Here is a 23,115-nt window from a genome sequence, read left to right on the forward strand (position 1 = left end):
AAAATAATTTCAAAGGAGGTGAGTATTTTTGTACAAATTAAAAGTGTCAATGTAATTACAATTTTTCCTAAAAATTATTCATGAATATAATTTAACTATAATAATTTACAATAAATATTGTTTTTACTTGAATCTTTCATCAAGTATGAGAGTATAAAAAAATTATTTACGAGTTTCCTTTTTTATTTTAGACTCAATTTAATTTACGAGTTTTTATCATTAATTTGAAGTTAATAAAACAAATACAAAAATAATTATTTATTATATTTTTCTTATTTAACTTTTTTTTTTACTTTTATCTCTTTAACCTTAAAACTATGATTTAAATTTCAATTAATAATCAAATCTAAATTTTAAATGTAGATTGACTTTTGTTTGTGAATTTGAGATATGTTAAGTTAAAAAAATATTAAATTACTAATTCGATCTTTTTATCGTCATCACTATAAAATTTTTTATATTATAATAATTATTCACAATCTATTATTAATATCTAGATATATTTATCGGATTTTTTTCACTTTTAATGACTAAATTTTGTATATTGATATTTTAAGAATGTATTTATCAATAAATTTTACAAGTAACTATTTATTACTATTATATAAGTATATTTATCTAAAAAAATGTATAAAAATATTACACATGAAGAAACTAGTTATTGCAGGACCAATTAATAAAAGAAATGCAATTCAATCCTCGAAATCTGTCAAGGTATGGAGGGATAAGCTATAATATTAAATATATCATCCGATTCAGTAGTATTTGGGACACCAAATCAAGCGTCACATATTAAGCCAGGTGCCAAAAGATTATACTATGCATGCACCACCACCTAGCATTAAATTGAGCACAACTGCCAACAAACAAAAAACAGTACTGCCACATGCATTTTCCATAACCCTTAGTTACCTTCCCACAGCCCTAGGAGTCCTATCTTATCTTCTATATAACTCCCCACACTTGCACCACTTCACTCACCAAACAATAAGCAAGAATTTCCATTGCATGCAAAGCAAATACGCATTATATTACTAGTTTTAATTTGTTTTGTCGTTTGCTTCTTTCTTTGATTAATGATGACTAGCTTTAAGGTTGCATGTGTGATTGCGATGATGTGCATGGTTGTGGCCATGAGTGTTACACCCATGGCACAGGCCGCAATCACGTGCGGGCAGGTCGCCGGCGACGTGTCACCGTGCCTCAGTTATCTTCGAAGCGGCGGAAAACCGTCAGACGCCTGCTGCAACGGAGTGAAGTCGCTCAGCGGCGCGGCGAAGACCACCGCCGACCGCCAGGCAGCGTGCAATTGCCTGAAAAACCTTGCCAATAATATGGGACAGAGTTTGAATGCCGGCAACGCAGCCTCTCTCCCTGGCAAATGTGGCGTCAACATCCCTTACAAGATCAGCACCTCCACCAACTGCGCCACGTATGTTAAACTCACCACTCACTTCATAGTTCACATGGTTTAATCTCCTCACATTTTCATTGAGCACCTCATAGTGATCCTTTGCTTATTAGGTGCATCACACCATCCATATTCCAGACTAATAATTATGTGACACGCCATAACATTATCATAAAAAATCACCTAATAATTTCTCACACCTTTCCTCTCTCTACATAGAGATATTCTATTTTTGAACAACAGTATTTATAAAATTCTTTTATAATGTTGTTTTTAAGAGGTTTTCTTTAATGAATGAAAGTGTTTTCAGGAGTTTATTTTAACCTTTTATTTCTTTAAATCTTTTTTATTTTTATCTGTATTTTGAAACATTTATTTTATGTTTTTTTCTATAGAAATCACCTTATGTATTGTACATACTTTAATATTAGTTTCGCTAAAATACCTAAAGAGTAAGGAGCAATAATACGTACACATGCTCTAATACATCTGAAAACATTAATTTTATTTGACGGTTAAATTTTATTAAAATTTAAAAGTTACATAGTTTTAATTAGTTATTTATAGAGACTTATTCATAATTTATATAATAAATTATTTAAAGAAAAAAATAGGTTAAAAATGTTTCACTGCTTTTATCTTACTTAAAAGAGTTCTAACAATGGTAAACTCAAAAATAGGGTGGATGTAGGTGAAAGGAAGAAAGAGAAGGATAATAAAGAAAATAATGATTATAAAATGACTGTGATGACTGGTAATTGATTTGATGGAAATAAAAGACATAAGAAAAATATCTATATGTTATAATTAATTATTCTTCTTAAAATGTTGTTCAAAGTTTTAGAACTAGTCTCACATGTTTGATAATTATTTTGTTTTTGGTGGTGGTGTTGGGAGCGGGGAGATGTTTATCAATTATTTATATTCGTTCTTGTTAATTTGTACCGTAACTTTATTTTACTTGACGAACATAGATGGTTATTTCACTTTGAAATTTCGTAGTTATTTGAGTTTATTTCTTTAATGGTTTGTGCAATATTGCAGCATCAAGTTCTGAAGGGTGGATCTAGTATAAGGAAGAAACTGCAGGGCAGTTTTTCAGTCGCAGGATACTATATATCATAATGTTGTAAAATTTATATTAATGAAAATAAAGAGAGGGCGATGAGGACTCTAGTACTTAAGCGAGTCCCTTAGTTGTCTCCACTTGTTGTTGCATGTAATACTATATGTAGTTCTCTGCTACTTTACTTTTTTGACAATTAATAATATTTACACGTCCCTTAATTATATTTATCTAAAGATATATATCTTCCTTTCTTTCTTTTTCTTCAAGAAAAAAAATTACTTAAATATCTTTTCCTCTTTTATTCTTCTTTTCAAATTATCCCTTCATATGCAGTCCTGAACCTTTTTTTCATTTGTATCTCTAGCTTCTGGAAACATCATATGGAGAAAACCATCATATATACTGATGTTGTTCGCAGTCTGAAAATAGGAAAAAAAAAAATAAAAGACATATATTCATGCATAAATTTCTTCTCAAAAAGAACATATACCTAAAAAAGTTTGCCATGCTTCCACCTCTCAATTGGTGCTTTCATCTTAATTACAAGAGGGCAATTGAGGAGTAAGGCCATTTTGTTGGACTATAATGTAACTGTGATGCCATGTATATGTACAGAACTCCATTAATTAATAAGAGTACAATCCAGGAGATCTTGTTTGTTTTTGAAAGACTTTGTGCATACCCCAAAAATATTACTTTCATTGTTAGTGGACGAAGGAAGGATAACTTAAGTGAGTGGTTTACTTCCTGCAAAATAACTAGGAATTGCTGCTGGGTACTTCTTGAGCTAACAAGAATTTCTGAAATTACAAAAAAAAATAAAAAATAAAAATCTCACACATACCTCAGCATATATAATATCACAATATTGAGAATTAATTTCATAGAAAATGCGATTTGATTGAATGTACAATTGAATTGGAAAGATCGAGATCAAGGTAAAATTATAATATCTTTCATAGACCAAAGAAAAAAGGGAGAAAATAAGTACAAAGCAGTGTCAGCTGCAGGGACATTTACCTAGACCTTTCAACTCAAACTAAAGTTGGTCAATGGACACATTCATCATTGATCAACCTTTAGAAAGGAAACGTTGAAATTCTTTAGAGGATAAAGTGCAGTTTCAACTCAAACTAAGAATATTATATTACATATAAAACACATACATAGGGATTTGGCTCCTTTAAAGTAAAGTAATGCACTTTAAAAAGATAAAATATACTTATAACCGTTCACTAGAAAATCAACATCAGAGAGAGCAATGTTGCCACCAAAAGTCACCTTCAACGGCGATTTACGACAGCTATACCACTTGTGAGGGTGGTTCACCCTAGACATCAGCGATAGAGGGTTTAAGTTTTGTCTTCTCTTGCAGAGGAGAATGCGGTGTAATAATTTTCCTAAAAGCAAAAAGAAAGGATATATTTAAATAAAAAAAAAAAAGTGGAAGTGGGTGTAAAATTATGAATGCGAGGTGTTTTTAGAAAAATACTTAATGGATCACATGTGCAGGCTGTAAACTTTGCAATTGAAGGCTTATGGACTTCAAATTATAAGCCCATTTATTTTTCATGAAAATTACTTTTATTTTGAAAGATAAAAATCTTTTCTTTTTCCCCAGTGCTGGAGTCTTGTGTGCATTTTGGGCCTACTTCGGCTCCTATCATTAATGTATTGAAGAGCGAAAAAGAAAAAAGAAAAAAAAAATGAATAACTATTGATGTATTTACTTAAACTTATAAATAAACAGAATCAATAACAAAATTAAATTTCTTATTATTTTAAAAAGTTGTTTCTATTTTCTTTAAAACATAATTATCTCTCAAAATAAAAGTTATTGTTATAATTGTTACTAAACAAAAATAACTTTTACTAATGATAATTTCTCTAAAAAGTTAATTACTTCAATTTATATTTATATCCATAAAACAACTTTTTCAAAATTTAAATAAATGAACCCAGCAATTTAGTAATTTTTTACTTTTAGTCTTTACAGTATTTTTTAATCCTTGTCATTATGTTTTCTTTGTATTTTTATTGTCAGTTTTTATTTAAAAAATGATAACAATGACAAATAAAAAAATGTCTTCACTTATCATCATATCATTATAGCATATAGTAACCATCATCATTAATTTGCAATGTATCAAAAAAGAAACTAATTACCTAATCAAAATGCAATTCAATCGGCCAAAGTAATTCAATTGGGGAGATACATCAAGTTAGAAATTCCCTTCCAAATTCGGTGCCGTGACGTGAACATTTATCGTTCTATTCTAGATCAATAGTGGGGGACTATGCTAGTGGTTTTGCTTGTAAACATGGTGTGTTGGGTAACCAATTCATAAGTTTAATTTAGTCGTTTGAGGGCAGTAAATTGGAAGAGCAAAATATGTCCTGTGACCATATGCCTTAATCATCCCTATTCAACAGTATTTGCTCACACCAAATCAAACGTCTCATATTGAGCCAGGTGATCGAAGATTAGAGAATATACAACACAACGTTGATATATATATATATAGCAAATTGAGCACATTGACCCACAAACAAAAGGCTGCCACATGCATACTCAATAGCCACCAGCCCACCACCTACGTCAAATACATAAATCAACTAACAAAATTATTTCAACTTAATCAAATGTAATATGAATGTCTCATTCTTCTAACAAGATTCAAACATTAATTAATTATATTTAGGAGAATTAGTTCTTTTACCTAGACTCAACTACACATATACAACCCCTATCCTATTGGTCTGTTATGTTATATATAAACCCTAGGCTTGTACTCACCAAGGAAATTAAAGAAGCAAGAAATTCCACGTCCAAGCAAATAAACACTTCACCAAATAACTGTCATTTGTTCTCTGAGTAGTGATGGCTTGCCTCAAGTTTGCATGCGTTGTTGCGGTGATGTGCATGGTTGTGGTGATCACTGCACCCATGGCAAATATCATCGCATGCGGGAAAGTCACCACGGTCATGGCTCCGTGCCTCATTTATTTTTGAATCGGCGGAACACGATGTCGGGTGCTGAAACGGCGTGAAGTCCCTCAACGCCATGGCTAGCACCAGTGCCTATTTTATGTTTTTTTTGTACAGAATTTACCTTATGTATTGTACATACTTAAATATTAGTATCGCTAAAATACCTAAAGCTAGAGTAAAGAGCAATGATACACATGCTCTAATACATTTGAAAACATTAATTTTATTTCACAGTTATGTAATAATTTGGTCTGTCCGTTTTGAAAAATAAAATGTTCCATTAGTTTTGTAATTGAAAAGTCAAATATTGAATGGTTACTAATGGGTGGTGATGATCACTAATGAGTGGTAATGACTACTAAATGTATTCTTGATGATAGAATACTTACATATAATACATGTATTTGGTTCCTGAACTCACGTCTTTTAATTTCTTCTTATACACCATCTACAAATAGAGAGAGAGCTTAGAAGAATCAAAACAAGACAGCTCTTTCATGACAATGGCTAGAGATACATTTTGATTTTTGTTTTTTCGCAATTTGTTAATGACGTGTTTTGTTTTGTAGTTTGTAACATTACAGGTTAAAAAATTTAGTTTAACATTTGGTATCAGAGCCTTAGTTGCCTTTGCCTTATCCATTTTCGGTGCCCAAATGAGTGAGAATCGACCGAGTCTACATATGGGTCGGGTTTGACCCGCTAGAGGTTGAAGATGATGAATAGTGTTTTTGTTATAAAAAAACAAAAAATGCACCATTTTTGCATTAGTTGGGTTTCGAACCCATGACTTATAAGATACTGGAATATGCACAAGTCACTAGATCATTGAAAGTTTTTTTTTATAACTTTTTTTCATATGTTATATCCTTATTGTGTTTACCTTTATAATTTATGGAGTTTTGATTTATTTAATTTTATGCATGAATATATTTTGGAAAAAAATTTATTCTATGCATATATATATATATATATATATATATATATATATATATATATATATATATATATATGAAATCAAATGCATAATATTATGTTTCAATTATGAAATTATATATGAGAATTTTATTCATCATTGTATTATATCTTGATCTTGAAATGCATAATATGATTTATTCTCATATAATTAAGTTTTATGTCTAAGTGATCTTTATAATTTTGATTAATTATGGATTAGTCACAACATCTATAATTTGATTAAAATTATATATTAAGTTGTTTAAAGATCATATAAGGAATTAGACATAATATTGTGATTATTTGTACTTTATATAATGAATTTTATCCCACAGAAATTTTTCTTATATTTGTATAACTAATTGGGATAAAATGACATATTATTCTTCATGGTTTACCCACAGGGATCATGAGGTATGTATAATTTGTTAATTTTATCATAAAGTAAATATTTGTGATAGAAAATTAAATTGTTTTCATGTTTTACCCGTAAAGCATGAATTTGAGTATGTAATTTGATTATTCTATCATAAAGTTTAATTGTTTCTTATTAAATTAAAAATTTAGCCCACAGGCAATTTTTATGTCATAAGATTCAATTTTCTAGTATGTTTACATTGGTAAAACATACAATTAAGATTAATGTACCTCAAATTTTGACATAAGCCTTTGAATTTTGTAGCTTCTCAATCTGTTAGTTTTTTTTTTATATTCAATGTGATGTTCCGAAACTCAAAGGAGATAACTATAAGATATGGAAGGAGAGAATTCTTCTGCAATTGGGATGGATGGACATAGACTATGCTATAAGAAAAAACGAACCACCTGCAATCACTGATGAAAGTAGTTCAATTATTGTTGTGCTATATGAGTGGTGGGAGTGATCCAACCAGCTCAGCGTGATGTTTATTAAGACCAAAATCTCGACCAAGATACGTGATTCTGTCGACCAACATGAAAAGGCCCGAGACTTGTTTAAGGCCATTGATGACCAGTTCATCACTTCAGATAAGGCTTTAGCAAGCACCCAGATAATGAAGTTCTCCTCTCTCTAGCTCACTAGTGTAAAAGGTGTGCGTAAGTACATAATGCAAATGCGAGATATTTTAGCTCAACTTAAGAAATTGGAGGTTGACATGTCTGAGTCCTTCCTGGTGCACTTCATTTTGAATACCCTTTCGCAGGAATATGGGTCATTTAAGATTTCCTACAACACACATAAGGACAAATGATCTATTAATGAATTAATGAGCATATGTGTTCAGAAAGAAGAAAGGCTTGTAATGGAGATGGGTGAGAGTGCATTACTGACAATTGTTTGTGGGAAGAACAAAGCATCTAAGTCTCAAGCTAATCAGAAGGGGAATGGTAAAATACCACCCCAAGCTGATATTAAAAAGGTGGCAAAGTGTTTCTTTTGTAAAAAGAAGGGACACATGAAAAAGAATTTTCCTAGATTCCAGAAATGACTTAAGTAAAAATGTAAATCAATCTCATTCGTATGTTATGAATCTAATATGGCTAGTGTTAACATTAACACCTGGCGGATTGATTCTAGATCTACTATCCATATTACAAATTCTTTACAAGGTATGCAAAACCTAAGGAAGCCAGTGGGAAGTGGGCAAAGCATTTTATTAGACAATAAGTTAGGCTCACCTGTGGAGGCTATTGGAACTTGAATTTCAACTTTAAGTAGTGACTTTATTTTCAAATTAGAAAGGACCTTTTATGTACCAAGTTTTTCTCGAAACTTAATTTCTATTTCCAAACTCGTAACCTTTTGGATATTTCTTTGATTTTAAAGACACATCATTTGAGTTATTTTATAATTCTCAATGTGTTGGGAATGATATCTTGTTTGATGGTCTTTATCTTCTTGGTTTACAAAATTATGTCACTTATAGTTTAATGCATGTTCTAACTGGTATTAAAAGGTGTAATATTAATGAGAATTCCTCTATGTTATAACACCGAAGATTAGGACATATCTCCATTGAGAGGATTAAAAGGTTAGTGAAAGATGGTACTCAATACTTTAGATTTTGTTGACTTTAAGACTTGTGTGGACTACATTAAGGGTAATCAAACCAACATGTCTAAGAAAGGTGCTAACAGGAGTTCAAGCATATTAGAAATAATTCATACTGATATTTATTGTACAAATATGGATGCACATGGTTAGAAATATTTTATCACCTTTATAGATGATTATTCATGATATATGAATGTTTATTTGTTTCATAACAAAAATGAAGCATTGGATACCTTCAAAGTCTTTAAGGATGAAGTTGAGAACCAATGTGGCAAGCAAATAAAAATAGTGAGATCAAATAGAGGTGGAGAATATTATGGTAGACATACTGAGAATGGACAAGCACCTGGTCCTTTTGCAAAGTTTCTTCAAGAACATGGGATTGTTGCCCAATACACTATGTCTGGTTCTCCAAATCAGAATGGTGCGGTAGAAAGAAGGAACCAAACATTATTGAACATGGTACGGAGTATACTTAGCAACTCCAATCTTTCTAAATCCTTGTGGGCTTAAGCACTAAAGATGACAGTGTATATATTAAATCGTGTTTCAACCAAGGTTGTCCCAAAGACACCTTTTGAGTTGTTTAAAAGTTGGAAACAGAGTTTGAAACATATGCACGTTTGGGGTTGTCCATCTGAGGTGAGAATATATAACCCACAAGAGAAGAAACTTAACCCGAGGACTATTATTGGGTATTTCATTGGATATGCCGAAAGATCTAAAGGTTATAGGTTTTACTATCTATGTCATATTACTAGGATTGTGGAATCAAGAAATGCCTAGTTTTTTGAAAAGAACTTGATAAGTGGGAATGATCAATTGAGGGACTTAGGTTTCGAAATTGATTATATAGAGTTTCAACCTTCCACATCAAGTGAAAGATTGGTTTTAATTCACACCCCTCAAGTTCAAAGGGATGATCAACAACACATGACTGGCACTCCACAACCTGTTGCTGTAATCCCCAAGAAAATGTTGCAAGATCATGTAATGAATCATGGATCTGGGGAGGAAGAAACGGAAGGGAAATTTTCAATCGCACAAAACTATATATGATTTTGTTATAGAGTTAATAAATAAAAGGGTTGTTGAGGTCTACACTTATGCGACTAGCATCTTTGTAGCAGCATATGTATAGTCGTCGTCCCAAACTTTGTTCTAGTTATGTTTTTGTATTCACTAAAATTTGTCTTTGTTGGTTGGTGCATGTAATATTGAAGATAAATATAATAATTCCTTGCCACTTTACTTTCTTTAATTTTTGCAGTTTTCTTTTAATAATATTTTTTTAGTTTTGTTGTTGGCTCATTAAGGGTGTTCATTGCTCGGGTAACTTGTAAATCCAAACCGACGCAATCAATTTGGATTGGGTTTTTTAAGGATTCATGTCAAACTTGTCCTAACCCAATTAAGATTTGTTCATATATAGGCACAAGTGAAGTAACACTCTCACTCTCACACTCACTTAGTCTCTCACAAAAGAAAATAGAAAGCCTATAAGGTTCTCTTCTTGCATCGCTCCCCAACCACACAAGATTAAGGTTCACAGTTGTTGTCATCACCACCTCTATTGATGTTGTTGATCATTGTCATTGGTGCTGAAGGCTATCGGAAGCACGATTCTAATGGTTGAAGCTCTTGTCCGTCCTCTTCATTGTTGCTAACGAGTTTTCATCTCTGAGTTTTGAAGGCTAAAGCTCTCACTCTTCATCCTCTTCACTAAAGCTCTTGTATGTCATCTTTATTTTCATCTTTGGGTTTCGTTTAGGGGTGTTGATTTTGTGAAGCTCTTGTTCGTCCTCTTCACTAGAGTCATTGCTGCTAAAGGTTGAAGGTTGAAGCTCCAACTTTCATGTTTGGTTCTAAACCTTCTTGTTCATCCTCTTCAATCTTCACAGTGTGTGCTACAATTCAAAAATGTATTATTAAAGTTTGTACTCAAACATGACATGATTAAATTTATTCTGGAATTTTAATTTTACAAAATAAAAAATAATTTTTAAGTGTTATGACCCAATTGATCCAATTCAATTCAATTCGTTCACGACCGGATTGGTTTAACAATAAAATCACTCAAATCTAACCCAATACAACCTAAATTTTTTTATTGAATTGAATAATGAATTTAACCAAATTCAACTGAACTTGACTCATTTACATCCCTATAATTTTTCATATTTTACTATAAATAATATTTGAGAGACGTTATAGAATGCCTGGTCATGAATAATTGCACACGCCAAGGTGACCTAGACCTTGGTAGCCATAGCACAATAGCTAACATAATTCATAATTCATAACTGCAATAAATTACGTAAATAAATTCTATAAATTATTTTATGTATTATATATAATAAAAATTGAATATTGTACAGTAACATAATATAAATGTTATATAAAATACATATACATAGAGAGAAATACATTACATAAATTAATATAAATCATATATATTTATATTATATATATATATATATATATATATATATATATATTAAGGGTAATATAATATTTATAATACATTAGATACATACAATCTAAATATAATAAGACAATATATCTAGCAATTGTTTTGTGCCCAGTTAGGAACATTTTATTTGGTATCTTGGGCCTTCCTCAAGACCCTTTTATTGGCAATTGCTAAATCTGGCCTAAAATTTGTTAGGTGTACCTTCCTTTTTATTTTTTATTTCCAAATATGCCCTTTTGCAACCACAAGCATCATCGGCATTTAGAGGGTCGGCATTGAGAGGGGGGGTGCGCCACACCCATGAGTCACATAATAACACCACTATGGCATTCTCCGATAACCAATGCAACTAATATGATTAAATTATGTGAGGAAAATAATGGTTGGGTGCATATCTAAGGTGCACAATGGCTCTATGATGCATATACAATAATGGTTGTGACCGGTAGTGATCCTAAGCACGATCAAGGTGGACGATCATTCAAAATCCTAATTTTAGAGAGACATTAAAGTTTATATTATGCTTATATGAATATTAAAATAAATTTTTATATAATGGTATAATGTAGCAATGCCAATATAGGATTGGAGAACTATTTTTTTGTTCAATTGATTTGCAAAATGTCAAAAATGGATAAATTAGGAACATTAAAAAACTAATTGAAATTTATCTAAATATGATAATTCTTATGATCTTGGCAATGAAATGTTTGAAGAATTAAAAGTCACTAGAGAGGTTTTAACAATTGAATTAAAATCAAGCTTTTTCTTATTGAGTTCTTTAAAGACATTTAGTTGTTTTTCTAATGCATGTTGTACAACTTATAGAATAATATCAACTATTCATGTTATTACATTTACTAAAAAAAGTTTATTGAAATTGAAAATGTTAAAATCTTATTTGTGAAATATTATGTCACAAGGTTCATTAAGTAGTTTTACTTTGATTTTTATGAAAAGAGATGTTAAAAAATCTTGATTATAGATAGATTATCAATGAGTTTTGCACCAAAAAATGTAAAAAAAAAAATATAATGATGATGAGGACAAAATAAATTTATTTGTTCAAGGCACCAAAAATCTCAAGACGACCCTCGGTGTGACTTGTGATTGCTGGTATGTGATGTGTGGTTGCAAAAGGGTACTTTTGGGAAAAATAAAAAGCCAGGGAGGTATACTTAACATATGTTGGAGGTATTTTTAACAATTTCCCTTTCATATGTTTTTTTTTCTATTTTATGTCCACTTTAGAAACCTACTAATAATGAGGGTTTAGAAACTCTTTGAAAACTTTTGTCAGTGTAGTCTCCTTGTGACAATTTGGAACTTCTTACATTTGTTTTACTCATTTTTGTTCTCGTACTCCCATGACATTCGTGAGGATGAAGAGCTAAACTCTTCTAGTTCAAGGATTAATATCAAAGCTATGGTGTTATAATTTTTCAATGATTGTGAGGTCTAAATGATTTCTCTCCCTTTATCCTTTTAAGTACGTATTTATATTTCTATTGTTTTCATATCAAACAATATGTTAACAGTTGAACAAGCGGTCAATTGATGGCTCAATTTAAGAAATTGTGTAAAACTAATTAGGGTTATAGAGTTTATAACCGTCTATTATTTCTAAGGTTGATTAAATTACTTTTCTTCTTCTTTTTTTAATTAAAATATTCAATTTGTTCTTTGTATTTTCAAAATGTTTAATTTGACCTTCTAATTATTAAAAAATGTTTTAATGTTGTCCTTTTTATGTAGTGTGTCAGCAACAACGATAGTATGGTTGTAACTGATCATTTTCACATATTTTGGTGATTTTGAAACACAAGTAAAAAATTACTAATAATTGATATAAAAACAAGGTTGTATTTACTACCACAATAAAAATTATTTTATTTAATAAAACAAAATTATAATAAAACAAAGTTTAATAATTTTTTTATTTTATAATTATAATAATTTCATGTTACTAAAATTTTAAAATTATAATTGATCAATATGTTTTTATCCTTGATAAATAATCAAATTTTGGTTTTGGTTCCCAATATATTTTTTTTATCCTCAAATTTGTTTAAATAGCACTTTTTTAAAAGTGATTTTTTTTATCACTTGAGGGACTAAAAACAAAATAAAAATTTATTAGGGACAAAAAGGTTAAAAAAATTATTGGGAATAAAAAAAATGATCAAATATAAAGCCTTTAAAGCCTTGAGTATTTATATTTAAATTAACAGTTATCATAGTAAGAATTTAATTACAAAATTTTAATTATGGATTTTTTCAGTGATGTTGATTATAGGGACTTACCGAAGAATTTAACTGATATACAACAAAGAGAAATAAAGAAAAGTATGAGATCATATTATCAATGTAATAAAAAGAAATAAAAAATAAAAACAATATAAAATACTATAAAAATATATGATATAAGTAATATAACTTTTAATTAATTGTCCTTGTGGAATTGCTTCGATAAATTCCATTATATGTCTTCCATATAACTAATAAGCCAGTGGCAATCATCCTAAAATGAAGCATTTTGAAGATAAAAATGACCAAAGTGAGAATAGGAATAAAGCACAAAAACACAATGTAGTATATCGTCACTAACTTCAGCCACTCTACCGCATTTCTCTCATTATGTTTCCCTTACATTTGCTTGGAACAGCTAGCAGCCTATTTGTATATATAGCAGTACAAAATAATACATACTGATATTTTTCGGCCATTTGCATAGTTCTACTCTGCAATATCCTGGAAATCAAAATCTTTTTGCTAATTATTAGCGTAAAATACCATTTTATCTCTTTATTTATTCCATAGTTTAAATCTCTAATGGTTTAATTCCTCTGTTCATTTTAGTCTAAAGTTTGATATATATATATAGCCATAGGTTGACAATGAGCGTGTGTTTAACAAGCCAAAAAATAGTTATTATTAACTTCCTTTTTTTTTTTTCAAACGCATTGAATTCCAATTAATTGTACCAATTAACCTGGACGATCCCTGTCCATTCATTCTTTCCTACAAACGAAGAAGCCACATCACATGTGAGGGCCATTCAGGTAATTACATTTTTGGCACAATATAGTATAACACTTAAATTCTCTCATCACATGGATACGTAACTTTTATATTTAATACAAAGAGTTTAAGAAATTAAGAGTGTCTGAGGTACATTCTTCTTAGGCAAATGTGTTCTTCGATCGACTAATTCATGTTTTGGATTGCTTGAAGCACTGCTTGCTTCACTACTTGCGCGTCGATGCTTTCATTCTCTTGACTCTGCAAAACCAACAGGTTTATCCAGTGTTACACATGTATCAAAATCATATAGGAGAATTTTCAGGTGCACCATTCAATTAACCAGTTAACTCCATGACAAAAGATGGATAATATAGCTGTCTACTTCACGAGTACTGAAACACTTATAATAATTTTCTTAAAATGCTTTTTTGAATTTTTTTTCTATTTCATCACATCTCTTATCTAATGTTCTCTATCCTACATATTTTTTCTTAAATTGTATAATTTGTTACATAAACTATATCTACAAAATAGTAGTGTTATTCATGCTTTATTGGCGGATACACGGCCCATGCAACTACAGAACACGGTTAAACGAATCCATATATGGGAGCCACACTCATTATTATGTCAGTACTTTGGAGTTCGGACTATGAAGCTAGAATTTTAGATATGTCGCTCAAACCAAAGTTGTACAACTCACGCGTGATATTTTGATTATTTTCCTTTTTCCTTCTTCTTAATTTACTGTTTTTATTTCAGGAGAATATGAACTATTGTGTTGGTTTCACAAGTGATGTAATCCCATTAACTAAGCCATGAATTGTGAGCCCCTTTTACACGGTTAAAATTATTTAGCAAGGAAAATTAAAAGAAGAATACTATAAAATATATAAATGAAACAAAAAAAAGTAATATATATATATATATATATATATATATATATATATATATATATATTAAAAGTTTCACAAGTCATTGGTATTTAAGCCAATAATTGTGACCTGATTTTAGACAATTAAAAATTATTCCAAAGGAAAACAAAAGAAGGCAAATATATTAAGGTAGGAAGGAATTAGATGATCATGTATCCTAGTGTATTATCTTACTTCTCCTCCGACAGCTTCAAGCTGGAAGGTGTCTTCGCAAGAAACCCTAGCATCAAGCACATCAAGTCCCAGTTCTTCAAAGGCGTCGAGTATTGCCGCAAGCATACCGGGGCAATTCCTTTCTGAAAACACATTAATGAGGAATCCCCTTTCTAGGGTTTCTACGGTGACCTATGAAATTTTAAGAAAAAATATAGAAAGTGTTAAACATGTGTTATGTTATAGATTAATGAGAGAGAGCTAGAGAAAAAAAAATCTTTTTACAACTCATCAGATATTGTTAGTAATATTCTCTAATAAGAATCAAAGATTCACTTTGATAATATGCGTAACTTTTAATGCAAACTTTTATCACGCCAATTATCAAGATAAAATTTTGATTTTGATTAGAGAATTGCACAGATACAACACTTATAAATAAATATGTAAGTTTTATCCGAAAAAGTAAGTCATGCAACTGTTATATGTATGCAGGTTGGAGTATCCTTGTAACCCTTTAATAAAATTTCTTTTGCTTTCAAAAATGAAAAAAAAAAAGTATGAAAACAATAAGCACCATGGGAAGTTCGTCTTGGGAGATGGATGATTCAGCGGTTCCAAGCTCTGAGTTCAACCCATCAACTTTTTGCTTCAGCTCCTCTATGTATCTGGTGGCATCCACAATAATTGAGGCTTTGTTCACCTGCCAAATTAACCAAAAAATAAAGTCAAAAACTAATGAAAAACTCTTGATTTATGCTAAAGAAGCATTGAAAGCCAAAGTTAATATGCATCATATATATTATAATCAGTGTGTAGAGTGAATTACAGCACTGGAATTTGTAACCGATCGAAGTTGTTGCAACTTGCGTTGCATAGCTGCTTTTTTACTACGCCGCCTAGAATCCATGCTTCTTCCAACTTTCCTCTAATTGATTTTGGTTTTTGGTTTCTCGATGGCTTTCCTTTCCCATGAGGCTTAGGGGGCTTTCTTTTTTATATATATAGGAAGGGTGGGTGTAAATAATATTTGTTATCTCTTGTTTATTTCCCTGACGACTACCTACATATTCCCCACTAAATTATGCTTTTGAAAACTGAATTACGAAATTGGCCTTGCCATTGGATATTTCTCAAGAATTTTTTATATTCAAAATATGTTACCGAAAAATATTTCATGTTCAATTGCAAATTGGTATATTTGGAGTGGTCACTGATCTCAGTGATCCCTTATCATGTTTCCAAACATGTACACGAGAGTAGCACACATGAATTTTAAGCAAATGTTAATAATTAATAATATGTTATGTAAGAAGATTCAAACTCACGTTATCTTTATAAGTCCAATCCTTATGTCTTTCTTTCCTTTTCCAGCCTATACTTACATAATCTTTCTTTCCTTTTCCAGCCTATACTTACATAATGGGTTTTCTTTTCATTCCACCAGAATTAAGACCAGTTTTATTGTAACTGATCTTCCTTTATGATACGTCCTGTTCTAGATTCTAGACTCAAGGACTTAGACAATTATATAAAGCCAAAAGTATTATGGTGTTACAAATCATAAACAACTAAATGCCAATGTAAGTACCTCCTTCATAAACTTTCCTTTAACCCACTTTTTTTTGTTTTTCCTTTTAAGGATAACTACGTATATTTGTTTATCTTAAAAAATGTATATTTGTTTAAACTACCAATATCTCACATCAACATTAAGAGTAAAAGAGTGCAAAGAAAAAAACACCTCAAACATGGGTTGAAGTCGAGAGGCTAGCTAGGTTAATATGCCGAAAATTATAGAGCAAGATAGGGTCTCCTTTTTCTTTTTTTGGTGATAAAAAGATAGGGTCATCTTGTATGAAATTTAGAAACAGTAACTAGTTCAATTACTATTTCGTTCACCCCTTTTTACATGCATAAACATTAATGATTATATTGATAATATTAGTACATTCATATTTCATATTCACTTCCTTTGCTTGATTTCGCTCTAAGCAACCAAGAGTTAATTGCTTTCTTGATATTTTTATGTTTCTGTCCTTTTTACCCAGCGCTTATTTTGTGAAGCAACCTATATATCTACCGCTTCAATTTACATTTTATTGCTTCCTATATTCATTGTAAACATACAGCCAAACTATGCTCAGATCCCATCATAACTTTAGATGTATTCACATAAACGAATAATGATCAAAGTTTACATTAAAAAAATAGTTATCCTGTTCTCACATGCGGCCAGTGAAATACTTATAAACAATTGAAGCAGCAAAACAACCCGTTGACATGAAATCTTTAGTTGAGTTTGTAACTTCTTTTTTTCATCTAGACAACCGACATTGAACCGAGTAGAATTATTGGAAACGAAAAATCTTTCATTATCAGTATTTAATATAGTTAAATATTCATAATTTAAATTCGATCTAAATTATTAAGTTGAAACAATCCGCACAGTTGATTCAGGTGTGTGCTGTAGTTAATTTTTGTAACTTTGATTTAGCCCAAGTAGAAGTTTAATTGTGTTTTATGCAATACAGGTCATGTGTTTGGTGTAGTTAATTAATTTGTAACTTTGATTTAGCCCAACTAGAAGTTTAATTGAGTTTTTTGCATTAATGAGAGAAAAAGGGGCATTATAGAGAAAACAGCACAAACAAAATTGATGAAAAACGTAGAATTATAGAAAGAGAGAATGACATGGGAGCCCCGTGAGAGGGATTTGGAGGGATTATATTGACAGCTAAACAACGTTTGACGCTTCCTTCGCAGTTTTCGATGCTTATGATGGAATGGAATCCCTTCATGGCTTCATCCTCCAATTCCAACCCCATGCATGTCTATAATCCATTCCCTCTCTATCACGTGCAGATTCCCTAACCGCGTTAAGCTATAGCCCACAACAATCTATATATTATACTAAACATTTCATTCCTCACTGACTCACTGTGCACGTGCCACCCCTTCCCCCTCTCTTCATGTGACCTTCTTCTACTCAGTGGGGATTTGAATGGACCATTATGTCTCAATATCTTATTATAAAATTAAATTAAGACTATAATTTAGTATAAAATATTTAAGTTAAGATACAAGTTATTTTAATTTAAAATTAATTTTGATTTTTTTAAGGTAAAACTAAATATGTAAAAATATATTTATAATTAATTTTAAACTCAGAATTAATCCTTCAATATCAAATTAAACACGTATTTAATCATGTTTGGAATTATCGTTTGAGACGTGAAAGTCATAACTATTATTAACATGTTTGGAAAAGTGATGCGTCAGTAATTTTAACGTCCAACACCCACGTCTAACAAGAAGTAATACTTATTATTAGCTTTCAATTTTCTACATTTTGGATTCACATTGTGAGGTTCTAACATAGAACCAAACATGTTATAAGTGTATGTTTTGTTTGTTGTTTTGCAAACGTGTCATGCTATGTAAAAGCTTCAAACGGAGAAACATGTAGTGTGGTGGATTCAATAAAAACATGAATTGTGTTAAATTGGAGTTTTTCTCAAACACATCCTAACTTTTGATAAACATATTTGAAGCGTGAAACTAAACATGCTATTAAGCAAGACAAGAAGTCATTAGAATCAGTCTAATTATAGTATTCACAAATAAAAAAGTCTAGCGTTAGAATTTAAATATCTAATTTGTACGAAAATATGGATTCAAATTTTGTTACCTTCACTGAAGATTATATATCTAAATAAGGGTGTCAAAATGCTTGATCTCAAGCCCGATTGTATTGTACAACGAAGAGAGACACATGCATAAAATTCAGGTGGGGCTTACCAAAATCATGTCTTTCTCTCTTCTTCCTATTGATGCTAACTGTTCGAGAATGAAAGAGCTATGATATCAAAAGTTTGATATACAGCGAGAAGGAGTTGCATTCTAAAAAATTCAGGTTAATTGAATCCAGGTTTCACATTAAATAAGTCAATTTAAAAATATGCTAAATTAGTTTGTAGCGGGTTGAGTTAAACTGTTGATATAATTTTTTTATTATATTTTGTACAATTTAAAAGCTTTAAATTTGACAGTTTTGTTTATTTAGAGTAAATTTAATAATAGAAAAAATCTTCGTGTTAGAAACTAATAAATAAAATGTTTAAGTATAACCTATATCAGGTTATAATTATATTGATTATCAAAAATCGGTGACTCTATGCATGTTGGTTGTCACTCCTTGTGGGTAATCACATGGTTTCTTCATTAATAATATATTTTGCTGTTTAAAAAAAAAAGAAACATCGGTAACTATATTATAGTAATAAAAGAGTATACTAATTTTATAACATGATAGTAAATTATTGATTTTATAGTAAATTAATTAATTTTATACTCATATATATAGATAGATAGATAAGTGCTATATCATTAATGTAATTGAAAAGTAATTTTTTTATAAAAAAACAGTAATAATAGGTAATAGCATGGAACAGTCTATTTAAGCTTTAGCTCGTAATGATCAGTTAGGTTGAGATAGCATTTTCTTAATCTTAAATAAATTACCATAAAATAATCCAAAATTTTATTAAATCGAAAACTCTTCTTCTAAGCTAAAATCAACACACACTTTAGCTTTTTGGTATACGTACAATTCAAGCATATTTGGTTGGTGAAAATATCTCTTCTTTTATTAATAAAATAAAACTACTAGTGTGTGTGTGTGTATATATATATATATATATATATATATATATATATATATTATTTTTAAATAATTCTTTTAAAATAGAGTAAAATTTGTTTTTTCTAAATACCCAAATTCATTAGTAAATCATTAAAGAAAGTGATTAAATATATTGTTTTGATAATAATTGTATTGTAATTACATATTGACATAATGAAATATATTTTTAATGTTATATAATATATTACATAATAAATTAAAATAAAATCATAATAAGTCAAGTGAAATATTAAATTTGTATCAAATGATTAGATTATATATATTGTATGATAAACGATTTGATAAAAGCAGACCTATTAAGAATCATATCAGTAATGAATAAAAAAAGAAGAATCTTATACGTGAATTTATAACTTGATATTAAATCATTATTTGAGTAAAAAATGGTTAAATTAATAAATAATATATTTAAAATAAAAAAGTGACTGAATCGTTTTGAGAATATATAATCATATTTTTTTTTTAGCTGAATGGACTGTATTATTGACCAGTATTTAATTATTTGAACTGATCAATCTATTTTTTTTATAATAATTAGAAAAAATAGAAAATAAAAATAAAAATATTTTTTCTATCTAGTCAGTCCTTTAATTTTATTATAATTATTCCGACTGTATCGTCTTATAGTAAAGTATGCAAATTAAGTCATTAAAAAAAATTGAAGTTCATTCAATGCAGTTGTTATTTGGTAATTCTACTAGAAGTTATTTCGTATATTTCAAACACTTCAAACCTCTATGGAAGCTCATCACGTCAATAGCTAGTATGTACACAATAGCCTTAAATATTTTTCTGTCATCATAGGAAAAAAAATTTATAAGGAATCCATGATACTCTTATCCAGCTGATTGATATATATATATATATATATATATATATATATATATATATATATATATATATATATATATATATTATTCTAAAAAAATATTAATATTTTTTAATAAGACAATAGGAATGTCCCCTTAACTACTTATATTCTTTATAGTGGAATGAGCACTTAAAATCAAAGTTTTGTTTTCCAATTTCTTAGAGTTTTAAGAGGGGAAAGTTGTGCTTCAGTACTCTCTGTTCGAACAATTTCTATTCGTCATCCCCCTCCTTCCAAATAAATAAAATGACTACCACGAAATTCTAATTAATCAAGTTTGACTAAAGTGGTGTCATTTGTATGCAAGTATCAGCAATGTAAACCTCTTCTAAAATTGTAGCACGCTCTAAGTGCAAAATAAGAATTAGTTTATTTAAAGGATAAAAAGAAAGATTATAAAAATAAAATAAAATAAAATAAATTGAAGTTAAATGTAGAATGTGTGAGTTTCATAAAAAGATACAAATTTTATCTTCAATATTTTTTCTCTCTTAAAAAACAAACGCACCCTGAGAAAAGTTGTCCTCTTCTTAAACTTTATTCAACCAAAAACGAGTACTCAAACAATCTATTGCTTTTCCGAACGAATCCCTGAATACAATTTACTTTAATTTCCACAGTAATCGGAGAAAGCTTTGCTCCTTTTGTTTTTAATCCCTAAAGCTTCTCAATCCGTGCTGATACATTGATACCTGATTTGCTTGTTTTAAAATTTTACTGGTGAAGATGTTTCTGCGCTGTTTATCATAAAAACAAAATAGTGATAATTAAGAGTGAGAGAAAACTCCATCTATTGCTAGATCTATTATATATTATACTCTGGCTTAATATGTTTATTTTGTTATTTCTATCAAATTGCATGGAGGTTCTGATAAAAAAACAATTACATGTAGGTTTTATGCCTGAGCATATACATTTCAAAGAAATATACACAATAATTAATGTACAAATTCTTTACCATTTCTGTAAATGGTTTTTACTTATACAATAGCTTATAAAATGTCTTCACTTTTATTAAAATAAATAAATAAAATGTCTTCACAAAAAAAAAATGTATCTTATAAATTGTAATACATAACCAATTAGCAATTATTAGGGATATTCAATTTATTATAATTTTATAATTTTTCAGAATTGTCTTAAAACTATTGAAACTCCATTCTCTTTATATATTCCCAGATAATTAATTATTTAATTAACAATTTAATTTTATATAAAAATAGTATTAAATTTGTAAACAATTTGTTTAACCTTTTAGACTACCCTTGAATTATTGGAATTTCATTCTATTCGGCTAATTAATTAATGCATCATATTTTTATAAAAAAAAAAATAATGAACAACAATCTACGGACAATCTTATAATTAAAAAGGATCAACAATTTTTTACATAAAAAAAGGTACTATGAAAAGAACTGGAGGAAGTATTAACTCCAATATCTTGTCAATTTAAGTCATAAATAAATCAATTCTCTTATACGTAGTATATAAATAAATAACTCAGCAAAAAAAAATGTATAGAAATAAATTACCGTAGAACTGAATTTTCCTTATAAATAAATCCATCTAACTTAATTTCAATTAGAAGCTTTAACTAGATTTAAGGAAAAGGATATTACAGCACATATTGGAGATTTTCAAATATATGCCTGTAAAGTAGAGGGAACTGTGAAGAAGTATAATAGTAACTTAATTATATACATATATATATTGACGAGACTTCCAACACTATATTATACTATTAGCATTATAAATTGTAGCCACAGCCCCAAGAAATGAAAGATGTAATGGCAACTGTCTCTCTGCTGTATGTGTGTGTGTATGTTACTACAACGAATGAATCCAAACACTGCCCTCACTGAGCAGAAAGGTAATTAATTATCAAGTACCTACCTGTTCACATGTGTGCCCATTAATCATCGCTACAAAACAACCCACAGCACACAAAAAATAAATAATTATCTTGTCTCCTGCCCTTGCTACTTTCAATTTCCCCCCCTTCAAGAATGTAGGTGTATTCTAGAACCAAGTCTGCTTCTCTCTCTCTCTCTCTTCAATAAGTTAATTACACATTGCTCTTGCAGTCTTTAATTATTACCATAATACTATAATCTTGTATAGCCTTCCATTAGCTCGACTAAACTAAATCTATATTATAGCAAATCATTATTTGATAGCTATTTTAAAATCAGACATTAATTAAGACCATCTACCCTGAAATTTTTAGTTAGGGCAAAAATTTAAAGTAAATAATGCTTACATTAGGTAGTGTCTATTATTAAAAATAACTACCTGGAATTTTGTTAAAAATAATTGGTTTGACGAAGGTTAGAGGAATTTTACTTTTTCTTTATTATCAACATAATTTGTAAGGGATCATTGAGATGTCAAATGGCCCCATTAGACACATTATTTGGTTTCATATTTCATAAAATGTACAAAGGAGCTATTATTTGGAGAATAATGAACAATACGTGCTTGCCTTTTTGC

At 29.6% G+C, this 23,115-nt stretch overlaps 2 protein-coding genes across 2 annotated transcripts; one reads left to right on the forward strand and one right to left on the reverse strand.

Moving 5' to 3' along the window:
- The first annotated feature begins 893 nt into the window (after positions 1 to 893).
- On the forward strand, positions 894 to 2,703 carry LOC114406008 (non-specific lipid-transfer protein 4-like). The gene is made up of 2 exons (XM_028368543.1): positions 894 to 1,432; positions 2,456 to 2,703. Exons 1-2 carry the CDS (start codon positions 1,077 to 1,079, stop codon positions 2,466 to 2,468), a joined length of 369 nt encoding a protein of 122 aa, XP_028224344.1. The 5' UTR covers positions 894 to 1,076; the 3' UTR covers positions 2,469 to 2,703.
- An 11,173-nt stretch (positions 2,704 to 13,876) lies between these two features.
- On the reverse strand, positions 13,877 to 16,040 carry LOC114406009. The gene is made up of 4 exons (XM_028368544.1): positions 15,879 to 16,040; positions 15,627 to 15,752; positions 15,071 to 15,241; positions 13,877 to 14,219 (listed from the first exon to the last, which is right to left on the reverse strand). The coding sequence occupies exons 1-4, from the start codon at positions 15,957 to 15,959 to the stop codon at positions 14,145 to 14,147; spliced, it is 453 nt and encodes a 150-aa protein (XP_028224345.1). The 5' UTR covers positions 15,960 to 16,040; the 3' UTR covers positions 13,877 to 14,144.
- Positions 16,041 to 23,115: the final 7,075 nt, after the last annotated feature.

Source organism: Glycine soja, chromosome 3, assembly GCF_004193775.1.
Source record: "Glycine soja cultivar W05 chromosome 3, ASM419377v2, whole genome shotgun sequence".
In the NCBI taxonomy this organism is placed as follows: domain Eukaryota; kingdom Viridiplantae; phylum Streptophyta; class Magnoliopsida; order Fabales; family Fabaceae; genus Glycine; species Glycine soja.